The 17,230-nt window shown below is 37.9% G+C and overlaps 1 protein-coding gene across 15 annotated transcripts in view; it reads left to right on the top strand.

The window, feature by feature from the left end:
- Window positions 1-17,230, top strand: part of Ptprd (protein tyrosine phosphatase receptor type D) — a 2,233,434-nt gene that overhangs the window by 2,164,736 nt on the left and 51,468 nt on the right. For all 15 annotated transcript variants that reach the window (XM_015999923.3, XM_076564405.1, XM_076564406.1 and 12 more), the window contains one exon: window positions 8,718-8,893. In XM_015999923.3, the coding sequence (XP_015855409.1) occupies window positions 8,718-8,893 (176 nt within the window). The remainder of the gene's footprint in view (window positions 1-8,717; window positions 8,894-17,230) is intronic.

Below are 17,230 nucleotides of genomic sequence, written 5' to 3'. Positions count from 1 at the left end.
TTTTTTTCAGGCCTTCCTGAAAAAAAAGGTTGATGCATATTCAATAAGTTGATGCATATTCAATAAGTAAAAACATGACAATATTATTTTATTTTTTATTGCATATATTTTTAATTTCTCATATACTATATTTTTATCATTTTCATTGCCTCCCAAAAGCCACCCACTTCATTCCCACCAAACTTCCTCTGTATCAAAAACAACAACAAAAGAAAAGGAAAATGCCATGGGTGGTGTCAAGTCTTGTCATAAAGTAGTGAAGACAAATAAGGAGAGGGACTTAAAGTGAGCTGCTTAACCAGGAAGGGAAGGAGAGCTCTGGTAGCCTACCTGGTTCCTAGCCAAGTGTGGCAGTGGCTGTGGGTCCCTGGTAGAGAGCAGTTCTTCAGGTTGGCTGGGGTCGCCAATGAATAGAGAGCTCCTAGGAGGAATGACAGAAGGAAGGCAGTGAGAAAGGACCCTAAATCTGAACCTGGAGGCTGAGCCCTAAGGGGATAGAGTTGGGATAACATGACAATATTTTTAAAAACCAGGAAAGTAAATTAATGCAACTCCAACATTTTCTAAAAGAATATTAATTGTAGTGAGTATGAATAAATGATACTCTAACATCAAATAATTAAAAGCAATACTTCCCCAAAAGACTACCTTTGAAGGTTACATATGTTCTTTCTCATATTAACTCAATAAATATCCTTTTCCTGCTTTCTGGTTCTTTCTTTACGACGGAATAATCTGTGGGGACCTTGTGAAGAAATTACTTAGCTCTTAAATTCTATTTACAAAAACAATAGAAGCAGCTGGAGGGATGGCTCCATGGTTTAGAGTATGTACTGCTCTTGCACAGGACCTGAGTGTGGTTCCCAGCACCCATGTGGATGGGCTCACAGCTGTCTGCCTGTAACTCCAGATCCAGGGAATCTGAAGCCCCTAAATTCTCAGAGTGCTTGTATGCACATAAGTTTTTTTAAAAGTATATTAAAACAAAACAGTTTTATTAGATGATATACCTGATTTTTCCAGAAACCAATTTTTTTTAGTTCCATCCAATTATTGGTTGAGTTGAGCTCATTTTTCTTACATTTTCTTACATTTTTCTTACATCAATCATTGATGTAGGCAGACAGCATGTTTCCTGTAGCACTTCCAGGATTTCACTTTTCAAGTTAATTATATACAATAGTGACACAGTTTAATCCTCTTCTTGCTTTGTTTTTAAATATGTAAATCTATTTTTTTTTTTAATTTTGAAGAGCAGTAAAGAGACATAGCTTAATTTGTCCCAAGTAGCAAGCAAGATAGGATTTTTAGCCTTTGAAACCTAGAGTAATTTCACAATTTCAGGCTTATTAAAAACCATCTAATTACAGCTATTTCAATGGCAACTTTACCCTGCATCTGAGCAACTAGTGTAGAGATATGTTATTACCCAACTCTTGTTTCAACTGATAACCCAGAGAAGAGAAAATACATTTTTAAGTGATGGTTGCTAGTGGTGTTTATTTGTTTTGTTTACATTTTTACTCAGGAAGCCAATCAAATATTGAGTCAGAAAACCCTGGATATGAGTTTGTTTTCTGTCTACAGTGTCTTATTTCATTATGGGATGTTTATTATTTTTACTGTGCTTGGAGACAGAATATGTTAATGAATCTACACTTCAGTGTTGTGAAGATATAGGGAGCTGTGTCTCCTGTGATGTTTCTGATGTTAGAATTGAGGCATAAGATACAGATTTCTCAGAAATTACTAGAAAGAATTTTATTTCTCTATTAGCTATTTTTAGTATAGAATTTGAAAGGAGAATCTGGAGTTGGAATTACTTTTCATCAATAGATAAAGTGAAATAGGTTTATTTCATTTACTTATTGCATCAATTATAATGTTCATTGGCATCTTAGACATTGCACATGCATTCTTTCATTTCACTCTTATACAGAGTGTTGGGTTGATGATGTTATAACAATAATATTCATATATTATCAATGAAAACTGATGATCTGAGTGATTATTATACACGTGGCTCCTACAGGCTACCCCATGCTGGGTTCTGATTATCTCATTACTAGATGGAGCTTTTGAATAATTGCATCCTTGTGAATATAAGCCATCACTGCAAGACTATATACTGCCATGACCTAAGGGCTGCCCCTCTCCCCCCAGGCGAAATGCCCCCTAACAAGAAATGAGTTTCTTCCAGCACAGTTACTGATAGTCTGCCCAAGCTGTGTGGTTATTCTTGCTGTGTATTTAAAGGCAGGGAGGCTCTCTAGCTCCTTTTCTGGGTCCATTTTCAAAGCTCTCCTCCAGCAGCAGTCCAGAGGGCAGACAGTCAGGTAGAGGAGGAACACAGCACACTGGGAAGGAGACCCTAGCTAACAGGTGCTTTGCATGTTAGCCATTCTCCCATCATCTCTGAGGTGATGAGCTGCACTGACCACACAGCAAAGAATGCTTTTGAAAACCAATTGTGAATTCTGCAAAAATGAGGAGGCAAAATCAGATCACAGCTACATCAAGAAATCCAGTGGTCTTTGGAGGAAATTCTTGTTTCTCTTATGTGCTGCAAAGAAAAATCCTTCATTTCAGCAGTTCTGATGTAACTAGGAGTGGTGTCATGGCTCAAGGGAAAGGAAAGAACACTTTATCCAGGAAAATTAAATCAGTTTATTTGTAACTTAGTGTTTATTGTTATATTTCTGGTGTAAATGGTATCAGCAAAGTGAACTTTCTATGTTTTCTGTCTTATAGAAATTTCAGTCTAAGACTTAACAACCAATTCAGTGTTTGGGGATTTTGGTTTTGTGTGTATTGGAGGTAAGAAGGGACATGATTTTTTTTTCCTTTTTGGATAATAAGTATCCATTATGTGGCATTAGTTTCTGCATTCTTCTGTATTAAAAAATGGAATGAACTCGTTTGCTGAAGTATGGTTTGTTTTCTCACAAACTTTACTTATTAAAGATTTATAGAATGTGAAGGACTGAGTGTTCCACATTGTGAGGTTACTCTATGAGGTGGAACACTGAGAGCACTTCTAGCCACACTGCTTCCTCTCCACATCTGCCAGGAACAGTTTGTCTACCTTAGTCAGGAGGGACACTACCTCCCTTCCATGTCTGCTCAATCTTCTCTGCTCCATTAGAGGAGAGCCAGCATTATTTCTCTTTACATTGTTTTGTTTTTAGCCTTAGTAGCTTCCAGTCGACCTTTGCAGTATCAGTCCCACCAAATAAGTCTGATTTCAGCAGGCTAGAAGCAGAAGCAGTGGGCAGAAGCTTTCAAGAGCATTAGTGTGTATCACTACCAAATCAAGGGACTAAATGATTCTGTTTATCTCAAAATGACTTTGTGGAAATGGACGAATTCAAGAAAGTTAAGGATACCATAGAGATATTATATTTTAGAGCTCGGAAGGACCTGTGGAAATCAATTTGTCCAATACACCTTTGTTTAGCAGATAAGCTTCCAAGGGTCTAGAAAAGGTGAATGGTTGGGGAATGGTTCCTGATCAAGTTCCCTAAATTCTTAGCAAATGCTTAGTGTTGTCCCAAGATCCTAAATTAGACATAGAATTTCTCCTTCACGATGTGGTACAAAAGTGTGAACATTCTTCTTATGGTTACTTAATTCTGTATTGATAAAATAATTCATGTACTGTTTTCTCATACAACGTCAACGGAGAAAGGCTATTGCTGACCATAATTATAAACATGCTTTAAACATGGATAAATCTTTTCAAGTCAAATTATCTTCTGATCAAAAAATTATAATCCACAGCAAATTGAATGGGTTTTGTTGTTATCTGGGCCTGTAGCCTTATTAGTCCTACTCAAATTAGTAGGGAGGAAAGATTTTATTTTAACCCTGCCATGACAAAATAGCTCAGGTGAAATATTCCTTGACTTTGCAATATACTTTCAAGGTTGTAAATCATTTCTAAGTCATTGCTTGGCTCAATATTCTTTCAAACCACATAGCTTCTTTCTTAGGATTCTTTCTTGTTATGTTAATATTCAAACACATACAGAAACAATGTTATGAAGCACTGTCCTTTTAATCTTATTTTTAGGTAAAGAAAGGAGCTATTGTTCTTAGATTGGAACTCATAGCTAATTATCCAAAGCTTTGCAGACCTTTAAGAAAATGGAAGTTGGAGGGCTGGGCGAAGGTGGCACACACCTTTAATCCCAGCACTTGGGAGGCAGAGCCAGGTAGATCTCTGTGAGTTCGAGGCTAGCCTGGTCTACAGAGCAAGATCCAGGACAGGCACCAAAACTACACAGAGAAACTTTGTCTTGAAAAGGAAAAGAAAAGAAAGGAAAAAAGAAAAAGAAAATGGAAGTTGGGTGCAATGAGGCACATGCCTTTAGTCCTAGCACTCTAGAAGAAGCAGAGACAGGCAGATCTCTGAGTTCTGGCCAGCATGGTCTACATAGCAAGTTCCAGACTAGCCATTGCATAGTGAGATCTTGTCTCAAAAAAAAAAGGAGGTGGTGGTAGTGTGGGTCCAGAGTTTATGCTGAAGTTTATTAACTGTAACTAGAAATTACCAACAAATAAAACAATAACCTAAAAATTTGCCTCATTCTGCTTGAAGAGGTACTTTCTATGACATGCTGCCCCTGAAGAACACAGTAGTATGACTCTATCAAACATATACTTCCTTATTTTATTTCTTTTACTATTGAATTTTATATATATCGGTGTTTTGCCTGTATGTTAGTCTGTGTACCACATATGTGCCTGGTGCCCTCAGAGGGTACACATAGGGAAGGTTTCAGATTCCCTAGAACAGGAACTATAGGTAATTTTAAGTTGCCATGTGGTACTGGTTATTGAGCCAGGTCTTCTGGAAGAGTAGCCAGCTCTTATCCAAACCACTGTGCTATCTCTTCAGCCCTACATCATTATTTTAAAGGCTTTAGTTTACAGCTGTAGGTATAGTGGACTCAGAGCAAACAAGCTGTATCCTGAGCATGCATAAGTAAACAGTGTGCCACTAGAAGAAATCCACTGATTGATGAGATCCAGTTTAACACAGGATTAAACTATGTGGACATACTTTACATCTGGGATCTAGACTTAGGTTTTTCACTCAGCTGACAAGAGTGATATAGTCATTTTGGTAATGAAACTGATTATATAATTATTGCTAATTAGAGAACATACATGGATCAATATAAAAGAAATCCTAAAATTATACTTATTTTATAGAATGTACTAAAGCCATGGGGGAAAAATACAAGTCATTGATCTAAGCTGGTCATGTACAGTAATTAAAAAGAGCCAATTGTAGTATAGCAGTGATGCACACCTTCAGTCCCTGCAGAAACAAGTAGATCTCTGAGTTCAAGGCCAGCCAGGGCTATATAGTGAGATCCCATCTCAAAAAAAATTAAAAAGCTTGTTGCTAGACAAAGTTGCTTTAGAAGGACCAATCTGTCCTAAGAATTTTGCCAGAGACTAGCACAAGGCAAAGAACTCTGGGTTATGTTCTTGCCATTTTAATGACTCCTTCATATCCCATTTAAAAAAAAAAAAAAAACAGAAAGCAAAAATACAATCACCCAAGCCAAGCACTAGTTTTAAACAATTGCAAGAGGTCTTCCTGACTCCAAGTAAATAAACAATGATGCAATCTAATTTGTCATAATTCATTTGAAGCTAGATTTCTATCCCCAGAGCTCCCAGAGAAATTTAGTTTATTCTCACACATTTGGCTTTGAAGTGCACTATGATGAGTGTTACTGTAGTACATGTAAATTATTTTCTGAATAAAACATTAAAGATTAAATAAACTAATATGTATTCCTTACTTAAGATCACCGCTCAATGAGAATGAATTTAACATACCTAGCCTCACAGCAGACACCTCCTAATAAGAGTTTCTGAGAAGGTGTTTCATGATACCCAAAATTCAGAAAGCCAATAGAGTGTATATTTTCCCAGGATTGGTTGGAAAACATTTCTGAATATATCATACTAAAAACTTGTGTCAGAGTGCTTGAAACTGCATGATGTTAAATGTACTTTCCATACTGGGGTTAGTATTTTTAGAAGGACAAGGCATCACCCTTCCTGAAGTCTTTTCTCATCCTGTGCACAGCTCATGAAAGGGTATTGCATATAAGACTTGGTAGACACCAGATCTCCTGGGACAGCATCCCTTGCATCTTTATACTGTAGGACTGCTAGTGTAGATACAGGATCAGAATAGAAATAGTTGTGCATTCTGGAAATCACACCCTCACTGACAGTGTCAAAATTGAAGAAGAACCTCGGCATTATTTTAGACCTGGTAGCCTGATAACCACCATTCACCAATATTGCATTATTTTATTTTCAGTTTTCTTTCTTTCAAAATATCAAGATATAGATTTATAAAGCAGTTTGTATTGATCTCAACCACTTGGTAATCTTCAGGCAGAAATGTTTTATTTTTATCTCTTGGAAGTGCAGTCATTATTCATTAATAATCCATTTCCCCAAAATTTTATTATTTATGTTTTTAAAAGTTAATTCATTTCATAATGGCAGTCTAAAATTGTGCCCTTACATGTGACTGTAATCTGAGGGTTGTAGTTAGTCTATCTTTTGTATCTATGTGAATTTAGTATTGGGGGAGAATCGGGGTCTCTGTTATCTGAAGCTTGTATTTAGGCTATCCTTTGTATCTACGGGAGTTTGGCATTGGGGAAAGATCAGGATCTTTATCAGTCATGAGCTGCCAGAACTCAAACTGTTTCTTGAGTAGCTAAAATGGATGAATAATGTTCTGACCAACTGTGTGTTTCAGTTTCTGCTCAAAAGACTTTCCACCTAATGGTGATTGTATCCTATATCCATGTGTTCATCTCAGGGTGAAGTGACTTCCATCTGAGTTTCATTATTCTTCTCGGGAGGATCAGTCATACAACTAGAATCAGTAAAGCAGTCAAAGTAATTGCAACTGGCAATCAGGGAAATATAACATTTTTAGCTTGGGAGCACATGTTCCAATATAAAGAAAAAAATATTTTCCTGTAACTCCAGGGCACATATTTCCCAGGGCCAGAAGGGACCATGCATATGTTCTAGTGTTTCCTTCCATAGCATACTGATGTCCCTGTAAAGCATTTTTCTCTCTCCAGGGACAGGGAACTCATTATCTCTCTAGGAAACCTACTACCCTTTTGATTCTGATTATTTGAAAATGTACCACTGCAGCAGAGACACAATTCCTCTGTCTGTAGTTATCTTACTTCAGAATTGAAGCTGTGTCTCCACACAGTAAATTAAGCGCCTTCAGATACTCTCAGGTAGCTCTTATCCTCAACTCCCAATCTTTTTTTTCCTTTGTTCCTATGGCATGTATTCCTTTTCTATAGAGTAACATTGGTTTTCCTGGTCACTACTGTCACTGCCCTTGGAAGAAATATAAAGTGACTATTCTCTCTCCTAAGGTATTACAGTAACAGAACATTAGACTTTAAATCAGAAAATCACAATAAAGAATATCTCTGCTCTTTAATAAATATTGGAATTGGTCAAATTACTTCTTTCTTTTAAGCAGAAAGATTACCAAAGGTGAATAAGAAGGAAATGGAATTGTGGTTAAACTTCCAATAAGCAAGTTCAGCCAAAACTCAGTGTATTACCTGTAATGAGTAGTAGTATAAAGAAGTATCAAATGTGCCCTGTATCCTGGCAACTAAGTCAGGTATAGGTGGAGGCTACTTATGAGAAGGAGACAGAGTGTTTTCTAGGATATAGGTAGAAGATAACATTTTATATCACTGGGGCAGGCCAGTGCCTAGAGATTAAGAGGTGAGAAGAGTGAGATGAGATTAGAAAAGTAATCTAAGCTTTGTAGTAAGAGTTTAGATTTAATTGTAAGGGAAAGTCAGTATAAGGTTTGCAGAAATCACAATATGTAAGATTATTTTTTAACCTTGTTGTTATGCCGGTTGTGAAACATACTAGAAAATACAACGGTAGAGATGATACAGTCAGTCTTCAAGCAGTTGTTGCAATCCAAGAACTGGCTCATGTGCTACAACCCTGTGAGTTTTAAATGAAAAATAGTACTTCCTGGAGGTTCAGACACAGGAATAGTAGAGACAGCCTCTTTTTGAACTTGACTTCCTTCACCAACATGGGCAACTTGGTGTTTCTTTTCTTCTTTTTTTGAAAAGATGATCAAGACAGGGATTAGTTGATACTATTCTTGGGATAAATGAATGAATTTATATAGTGTATAATCTACTGATTATTTGTTATTATGATATTCTACATTAAATTGCAGCTCCAGATTCAGGCATTTTTTTTATTTAGTTTTTTTTTTAATCTGGAAATGGGGTGAGAAAAGAGTGTGACCAGATTTTTTGATGACCTTTGCAAACTATTTATTGCTAGTACAAGTGGGCAAGCAGAGAACCTGTGAGAACAAAAATGAGTTCTATAGGCATATGGGTTTTGTTTGTTTTGTTTTGTATTTTTACTTTATTTGGTAATTTGGTCATATTATAACGACACAATATCCTAAATGTTGCATAGTTTAACAGGATGTCCTGGCACTACATATTCTTAAACTGGCTTAAAACCCACACTAAGATATATTGGAATTCCTACAGCAGGATATGGAATAATAATGCAGCATCACTGTTAAACTCAAGCCACACTGTTTCCTCCTATGAGTTTTGCCACCCGGGTGACTAAAACTCCTTGTTTTACAGGTATCCCCGGAAGTGACTATGTGAATGCCAACTACATAGATGGATATAGGAAACAAAATGCCTATATTGCAACACAAGGATCTCTTCCTGAAACATTCGGGGACTTCTGGAGAATGATATGGGAGCAACGGAGTGCCACAGTTGTCATGATGACAAAGCTAGAAGAAAGGTCAAGGGTAAGGATGAGTGTCTCCTTCTGCAAAATCCCTCTTTATAGTCTGTGTGCTGTCTTCTATTTCATTCTATTCAAGAGCTACTCAGGAGCTACTTTTTCCCGAAGGTAGCACTTTTGACAACAACTCATTGAAAATGGATGTCAAAAACTCTGATTAAACTATTTTTCAAAACTCTTCTGCCCATCCTCTCCACCCAGCACAATTCTGCATATCCTTCACCAGGCACAACCCAGCCCACAAGTGTTGCGTTCTGCCTCAACTTATTCAGTCACTGTCAGACACAGAGCTTAGAAAAGAAGTGTAAATGCCCAGAACTTGTCCATAAATACAAACAATATGAAAGATCAAAGCAATAACTCCGCCACCCCCAAACCCACCACTCCAATAGAGATGCTCACCAGTGAGGATTACCTAGATGAAACTCAGGACACTGAACTTAGAAGAGCTTCATCAGAGAGTTCAAGGATTTTCAAACTCTTTGGGGGAAGACTGGTTATGGTGTCTCATGCCCTATATCACAATATCTGGGAGACTGATTCCGGATGCAGTTTGATACCAATGCCAGCCAGTGCTCTTATGTAGATCCTATCCTAAAAAACAAACAGAAAATAAACCTTTTAAGTCTTTCTTAAAGTAAAAAAAAAACTCTCACATATCAGGATAGTCATAGTAGTACAGAGAAAATGAAAGTGATAGCTGAGGATGTAATCACTTTGGTTAGAGAAAGTAAATATTAGCTATGAACCAGAGCCCATAGAGATTTTCACCCATATGTACTTCCCACATTTTCACCTTTTCCTTTCTCATAGTCTGCATAGAAGTTCTAAAATTCCCTGAAAGGGGGTCATATTTAAATTATTCAAATTGGCACAATTTAACTTAGGGTAGGCAGAGAATGATTCAGTTTAAAACATGGCTGAGAAAACACAGAAATGTGTGGAGCACATTTACTAATTTAGGCTTTTCCAAACTGAATAGATTTTAATAACAAGTCACTGCTTGTTAAGGTCTATGAAGAGAGTTTCAGTCATCATATGGGTTCAATATTACAGTCCACAGCACATTAGTTAAGTACTGTTAGTTTGGAAATCTAAAACATAGCACATAGGCAGTATGCCATATTCCCTAATGAATCAGCAACTTCCATATGTGGCTGATGAAAATCAAGTTTTAACCTTGGGAATTCAACAAAAAGGTCTCTGAGCACTGTCACTACAACACTGGGGATATCCGTGCTGACTCTGAGTAAAAGTCTCTTTTTCTTCCTTCAAGCATACTTAAACGACAAAACCCAGTTGTCTGTGTAAGAGAGAAATGAGATGCTTTATGTTCTTCCAAGTTTACTTACTATATGGCCATGTTCCGTAGCCTAACTATTAGATGACATGAGAGTTTAAAGCTGCCCAGATAATTTATAAGATAAAAGCTTATATATAGGGAAATACTAGAAATCCACAATGCCATCTTAGACATGGGAAGTCAAGTGGTGTAGTATGGGACTGCTTTAGCAAACTTAAAAAACAGTAAGACCTTTGAAAATACCTAATTCCATATAAACTGATATAGAAATGTCTATGGCTTTAAAAACAGTGTTAGTCTTATACTTTACAGGCAAAACCCAGTAAGCTTATAAATGTACTCACACTGCTATGTAGCCCCAACCCAAATGATCCTTAGATAGATATGTTAACAATTACAACAATATCTAACCCATTAAGTGGACTAATATTTCATTAAAACCCTTTTTAAAAATGATTGCTTTTATGAACTTTGCTTTTCCTGTGAATAAACCGAGGCCCAGAAAAATCACTGAAAGTCATTCATTCTGAAAGCGAAATCAGAGAAAGAAATTGAAGACCAACATTCTAGCCCTGTCATACACATCCTTCCTCATCAGGCCATACCACCCATGACACTCCTATGATGCTGACACGGCTGAATTATTCTATGACAGTATGCATGTAAATCTCCCACACCAGGTTTGCTCTGCCTAGAGATACCAGCTAGTAACAAACAGTCATTTGCAAAAGCTGTTTCCAGTAAAACACCCATTTTATCTTGACCCTGCAGGCCTTCATTACACTATGCACAGAAACTTGTTTTGAAATAACCAAATGAAATTCTGCCCCTTTTCTTCCTAATTGCTTCTAATAATAAAGTTAGTTCTAACCGGCCCCACTGCCTCTGCGACATCTGATTGTAATGAGCAGTTCCTGGCGGAAGGCATTGTGACTTAAATGCCTGCAGTTTATCTTTTTGTTGCAGGCTACCTTTCTTCCCCCTTCAGACAGAGGAACTTATTTGGAAGTTACTAAATGAACCTTTGTTTGCTCCCTTCATTAATTACTCTTTGCTCTTGCAAGTTTGGCGGTCTGCTTTATTAAATGGCCTAAGGAGGTCAATTCAATTGCTGTCCTGTGATTTTTATTCTGCGGTTGTTCAGCATGTACCTAAGCTTGTGATGACCTGCATTAGCCAGTAGGCAGTTGGGCAGACTCAGTCATCATCAATCTAACAAGACAGATGAGTTCTGACCCCCAAAATCCAGAGCCCTCTTCGTCCTTCCAGCACATCTTGGAAGAAGGACCAAATCACCAGGCAGATTGAACAGATGATCTCATTGGTTTGTCACTCTTCCTCCTCATATCTTCTTACTTCACCTTTCCCTGCACTGTTGTTCTTTCATCTATAGCAGCAGGAAGAAAAGGGAATGGATTTCTGGCCTTTCAAACAAGAATGTGCATTTCACTATAAAAACAATGTTATAAATAGTGGTTAGTTGTTATAGGCATGCATAGCTCCATACTTTAGGAATATTGTAGGTTCTGTGTTTGACCTGAGAACTTAAGGGGATTATTTTATTCCCAACAGCCAACCTTAAAGCAAATATTGAGCTAGCTTGGTTCTAGGCTGATCATTAAATTGTTATTAGATGAAGGCTCAGGATTTCAGTGATATTCCACCCATTTCATTTGAAAAAGTACGCACACGTGTGTATATGTGAGGTGGGGGTTGTACATGTTTGGCATCGTAATGTCAGTTGTGGTGCAGCAGGATAATTTCAGAACTGTCACTCACTGGCACCTTGGGTTCACCTGTGCTTTAGGGACCTCCACTCCTGCAATGCTAAGTTTTTTACTCCGCCATAGAAAACAATTTCAGTCTGAGCCAGTGTGAAGTACAGTTGTAGTTTATTAAAAGACAAATTTAACAGATTTAATAACAGATTTATAGAAAGGTGCTCCGGGGTAGGTAAGACATTCTCAAGTATGGGTATGAGCTTTTCAAAGGCCAGTCACCCTTGAAAGCCCATACATCTCAAATGGCTGATCAAATCTTTCCCCTGCTTTCTGGTAACTGAGATTATAGGATGGTCCCAGCAGTGTCTCAGATGGGACTGTGATCTGGTAAGGTAAAACCATGGTCCTTAAGGACTGGGCAAGAAATCAAGATCTATCTTTTACTTCAAATGGGGGTTTCTGGTGAGATTCCTAGAAAATTACATCTTACCGTTGTGAAGAAGGGTCACATAGGCTCAGTTAGCCCTTAGGCAGGTTCACTGCTATTTACCATTCTAATTCCAAATATCTGTATCTAAAAGAAATATTATTTCCATATTGGCAACATTCACAATATTCTGAGATTCTTGATGGTCAGCAGATGACAGACCTCAACCTGATTCAAGAGGGAGAGTGTGTTCTCTCTTGCCATGTCTCCATCATTTTCCCCCATGCTTTTGTCCTGCCTCATTAATACTTTGTGAATGAGAATACTTATTTTCTCTAGCCTTTGTGTCAGGAATTAAAAAGAAGGGTTAGATATGCCATTACACATGGAGACACCACCATCAAAGGGGAAGGTGTCATCAGGAGCATGGCAGTTTAAAGTAGGTATACTGTGTCGTCAAATATCTTGGCCTACATCTCAACTCTAGACTTTACTAATAGGTACATGGAAGCTAGCACATCACTAGGCCCCTCAAAGTCTTTTCCTTTGGATTACATGAAAGGACCCAACAGTGTAACTATTGCCTTTGCCACAGAAAACAGTTTCAGGATAAAGTACAATGGAAAGCCTCAGCTCCAGTTTAGTTAGAGGGTGGCTTCCTTTCCTATTGTTGCTTCAAAGCTGGCTTCGAAATACCATGTTTTGTTTGCCAAATAAAATTAATTTGTTTCTCTGTGGTTAACAGGGAAGCATGAACAACCTCATAGAACCACTTCACTTGTTAATTTCTATTCATCTGAGCTGGTGGCTCATCTCTGAGTTGTCCTCAACTAGAGTTGAAGTGTAGACTACTACTTCCTTTTTGTACTGGCTTCCTCTCTAGACATGCTCTCAAGAATTGAGATCTTAACAAAATGAATTTGTTAATTTTTCTGCAAATAGATTGGCAGAGGACATTCTCCTCTGCCTGTTGCTTTCTTTGCAAGACAATACAGTATGAAAACCATGAGTCATACAGGCATGGGTTGCATGTAGTGGTAGTTGTCACTAAAGATAATATGGACCACATTTCTCTTTGTTTCAGTTTGGATTCCCTCTGCATAATATTTTCTTCCTGGAACTGATCTGTTTTCTAGCTTTCTGTTTTGTCTCTGTCTGGTTCACCTTCACGGGAGCCTGTGGTTTACCAAGAGTACTGTGACCTTCAGAGTCAGGACGTGCTCCTGAGACAAAAGTTATGCTCAATTGTTTGTGCTACAAGTACCATTGGCCTTTAGCTAAGAAACTGACAGTTCTTAGCATTTGAGCAGTCAAAGCAGTCCTTACAGAAGAGTGATGCTGTCTGGGGTTCAAGTTGTTCAAGATGAGAATTCAAGTTATTTGATTTTTCACGTGTATTGGCTCTTTTCACTCTCAGTCAATTGTGGCCTTGAAAGAATCCTATACTTCCATGTATGTTGTTTGTGTATATAGTTATCTTTGCTTCATTTCCTAAAGAAACTTAGTGAAGACTGTTTATTTTAGCTTACAATTCCAGGTTGTAGTCCATCATTACCTGAAAGTCAGGTTTGAAGTACACTATGCCCTGAGTCAGGAGCTGAAAGCAATGCATATATTCACTTACGTCCTTTTTCTATTCTTCTGCAGTTCAGGATGTTCTGCCTCTCTAGGGAATGGTGTGGATCTTCCTGTCTCAATTAGTATAATCAAGATAATCTCTAGCAGACATACCCAAAGGCCAGCCTGATCTAGAAAATCCCCCATTGACACTTTCTTCCAAGTTAACTCTAGTTCAATTAAAACTAACCATCATTCCAACACTGAAAATAAAGGTATAAGTTGACTGTTTCTGACAAGTTTCACTAGGGTAAGTCGAGAAACAAACAAAAAGTACAAAAATCTGGAGTTTTAAAAAATCAAATACGATAGCTGCCTGAACTACACAGATCGCTTGAAAACCACTGTAGAATGTGCTGTGATAAAAGATACTGTGAGTGAGTTTTATTTCAGTTTCCACTGGAATTGCCAAGTCCTCTCAAGTTCTGCATAGTTCATTGATTCTGTAGCAAGTCATTTTCCTGCCCTAGAATGTGGTTTCTAATTGTTTCCATGTTTCATAATATGGCAATAAGCACATGGATTGGTCTGGGCAACCACATGGAGGGAAGAAAATCTTTGGAAAAAGTGAAGCACTGTTACAGTAAAACATATGCAGCTGGCATTTTCACTCCAAGGGTGTTATTTGTGGGTGACTGAGTGCGCAGTTGGCAGCCTCCCCTGAAGAATTAGTCTCCAAGGTAGGACTGGCCAAGGTGATTCCTGGCTCAGGAAACTCCTTTATTCACTGGATGATAGTCTACTTTTTAAGTTTTTCCTTCATCTGTGTTCTTTTGGCTGGCTGGTTTCTATTTTATCTACCATCTTGAGGTTGATAAGACAGGGACTGTGGAAGCCTGCTTAGAAAATGATTGAGCAGCTTTCTGAGTGTTAGAGGCTGAAATATCTGGGAAGAGGTTTAGCGGATATCTATCTTTCACTTGGTCTCAGTAGCCAGCCTTGGTTCATTGATAATGGTTGAAACTATTGCTATTGATACTGTGTTTCAAGGCTTACAGTGGGAACTGACCGAGTTATATAGAGATGTTGTGGTGAGAGTAGATGCCATAAATGTTTGAAGTAGGGAGAGCAATTTTGACACCTGACACATTAGACATGATTTGAATTGTCAATTAGTTTTTTAAATATAGTCCTAGAAGTCAGGAATTCTATTGTATTTCAAAATATCCACATTTTCCATTGTAACATATAGAATCAATTGATAACTCCCATTACTAGTTCAGATAAAATGTTTTCTATAACATGACTTTGGTTGCCGTTTAGGTCAGAAAAGAGGAAAATCCCTTATCACTAAATTTTGGTTCGTGTGTTAATTAATGAATGGAGATCAGATGCCATCAAGGCCTGGGAGACCGGACTGGTATTCATTCATCACTGAGTTAATATTTCAGGGGTTGGAATACCAAAACTAGGTATTTAGTCAGTGGACTAGTTCTACCCTAGTGACCATTTGCTCTAGTCCTTGAATGCCACTTTTGTAAACATCTCCCAGAAGCAGAGTGAGATGGAGACATGTTCATATTTAGTCTTGTGTCTTTAAGACTAGTTGTGAGCAAGAAGCAGTTAAAAAAAAAAAAAAAACAGACTCTGGCCAAAATTTTTCTTCTTTTTTGAAAAACAAACCTTGTGCTTATTTTCCAAGCCTGAAGTTCTTCGGGGTTAAAATCTGACAGGATCACACTGAAGATTATAAATGGCAGTGTTACTGTTTTCATTGTTGTTATCGGTTTTGGAAAGCCTAGCCATGGCCAGTGGCAGACTAATTCTTGGCTTCTCTGGTTGTCAAGGTTCAGTGAGTTTAATGGAGAGCAAATGCTTTCCAAATGCCAGGTCTGTGTCTTCTTCCAGATAGAACTGGAAGCGCCAAAGGCCTTGAACATTTAATTTCTCAAACCGTAGCCCAAACCCTGCCTATCTAAGGCAACAGAGACTGTTTTTTCCTTAAGCAACTTTGGGAACAGAAGCACAAACATTGCCTCTGGAGTCTATATGATGCATGGGATTGTTTTGAAAGTGCTGGATAGTTAGTATAAATGGGACCCTGGCAACAAAAGGTGTGATGCTCATGTTGGCAACCTAACGGATGTCTGGGGCATTATCTAGCAAGTTCCACACTCTTGATTTTCTCATGTCGGTGTCAGATAAAAGAGAAAGAATCTGACCAGTTCCTGGATACTGGTTAGCTTACCGAATTCCACATTTCTTTTCCCCTGCCATCTTCACTGTTAACAATGCCAGCCTACAGATTCAGGCCCAGTGTTAGTGTAAAGCCATTTAGAAACATGACAATACATGTAAAACTCTGCACTGGAGAAGGTGATAAGCAATTAGTTCCCAGTGGCTGTGTAAACCTTCCTGTCGCCACATTCATGTCTAGTACTCCTAGACTGGGTTAGGTTACTTCTTAGTTTTTATGCACTGTAAAGTAATCTCCCTGTTGTCAAGTATTTAGGGTACAGTATATTTATGTTTCTTCTGTTTTCTGTCACTATAACATTAGCATGGATGATGTTCACTTAACATGCAGTTCATATACAGCTTTGTAATGCCCTCTCTGTTTGCTGGTCAACAGAGAGTATTCTTGCATAGAAGTACTAAGTCAGCTAATGGAACAGCTCGGTAATTGTGATACTTGAATGGAGCTAGTTCAAAGACTATGGCCAGACCAGAGACAGAATTGGGTATAGGGCTATTTGGACACCCACTTGTTCCATGAGAGTGACTTAGTGATGAGACCAGTACTCCAAGGACCCAGCAACTCATGTGGGAAATGTTAATGTGTAAGTGGTAGTAATGTCACAGAGTTATCTTTTGCTTATAACAAAGTGCATGAGCCTGAGCTGTGGTAACTATCTAATGAAGAATATAAGCATTGGTAAAGTTCAGAGCCAGCCTTCTGCATCATTAGCTAGCAGGTATATCAAAAGAACAACTTTTAAAACTTGACAAATTATTCAGAAAATTTTTGAATGTTTCATGAACTGGTAAGCTGTTTTATGACATATAATTTGGATTATCTAGGGAATAGTTTTTAGCTTTATGATTGTAAATGTGAGAGGCATTAGTGTCTGCTGATTTGAATTTATTCAGTTCATATTTATGATGGCCCCTTAATCGTCACTGAAGAGTAGTCAGTAAAGAATAAGTGAAAATGGGAAGTATATAAACTTTGCAACTTGGGAAACACTATGGCCAAATGTAATAGTTGAATACAAAGAATAACATTTGCTGAAAAATAACAGTCATTGAGAAAAATATTAACCAATCTGGTAT

This window comes from Peromyscus maniculatus, chromosome 2, assembly GCF_049852395.1.
Source record: "Peromyscus maniculatus bairdii isolate BWxNUB_F1_BW_parent chromosome 2, HU_Pman_BW_mat_3.1, whole genome shotgun sequence".
Lineage (NCBI taxonomy): Eukaryota > Metazoa > Chordata > Mammalia > Rodentia > Cricetidae > Peromyscus > Peromyscus maniculatus.
The sequence above is the reverse complement of the archived record's forward strand: the minus strand, read 5'-3'. Positions and strand labels throughout refer to the sequence as shown.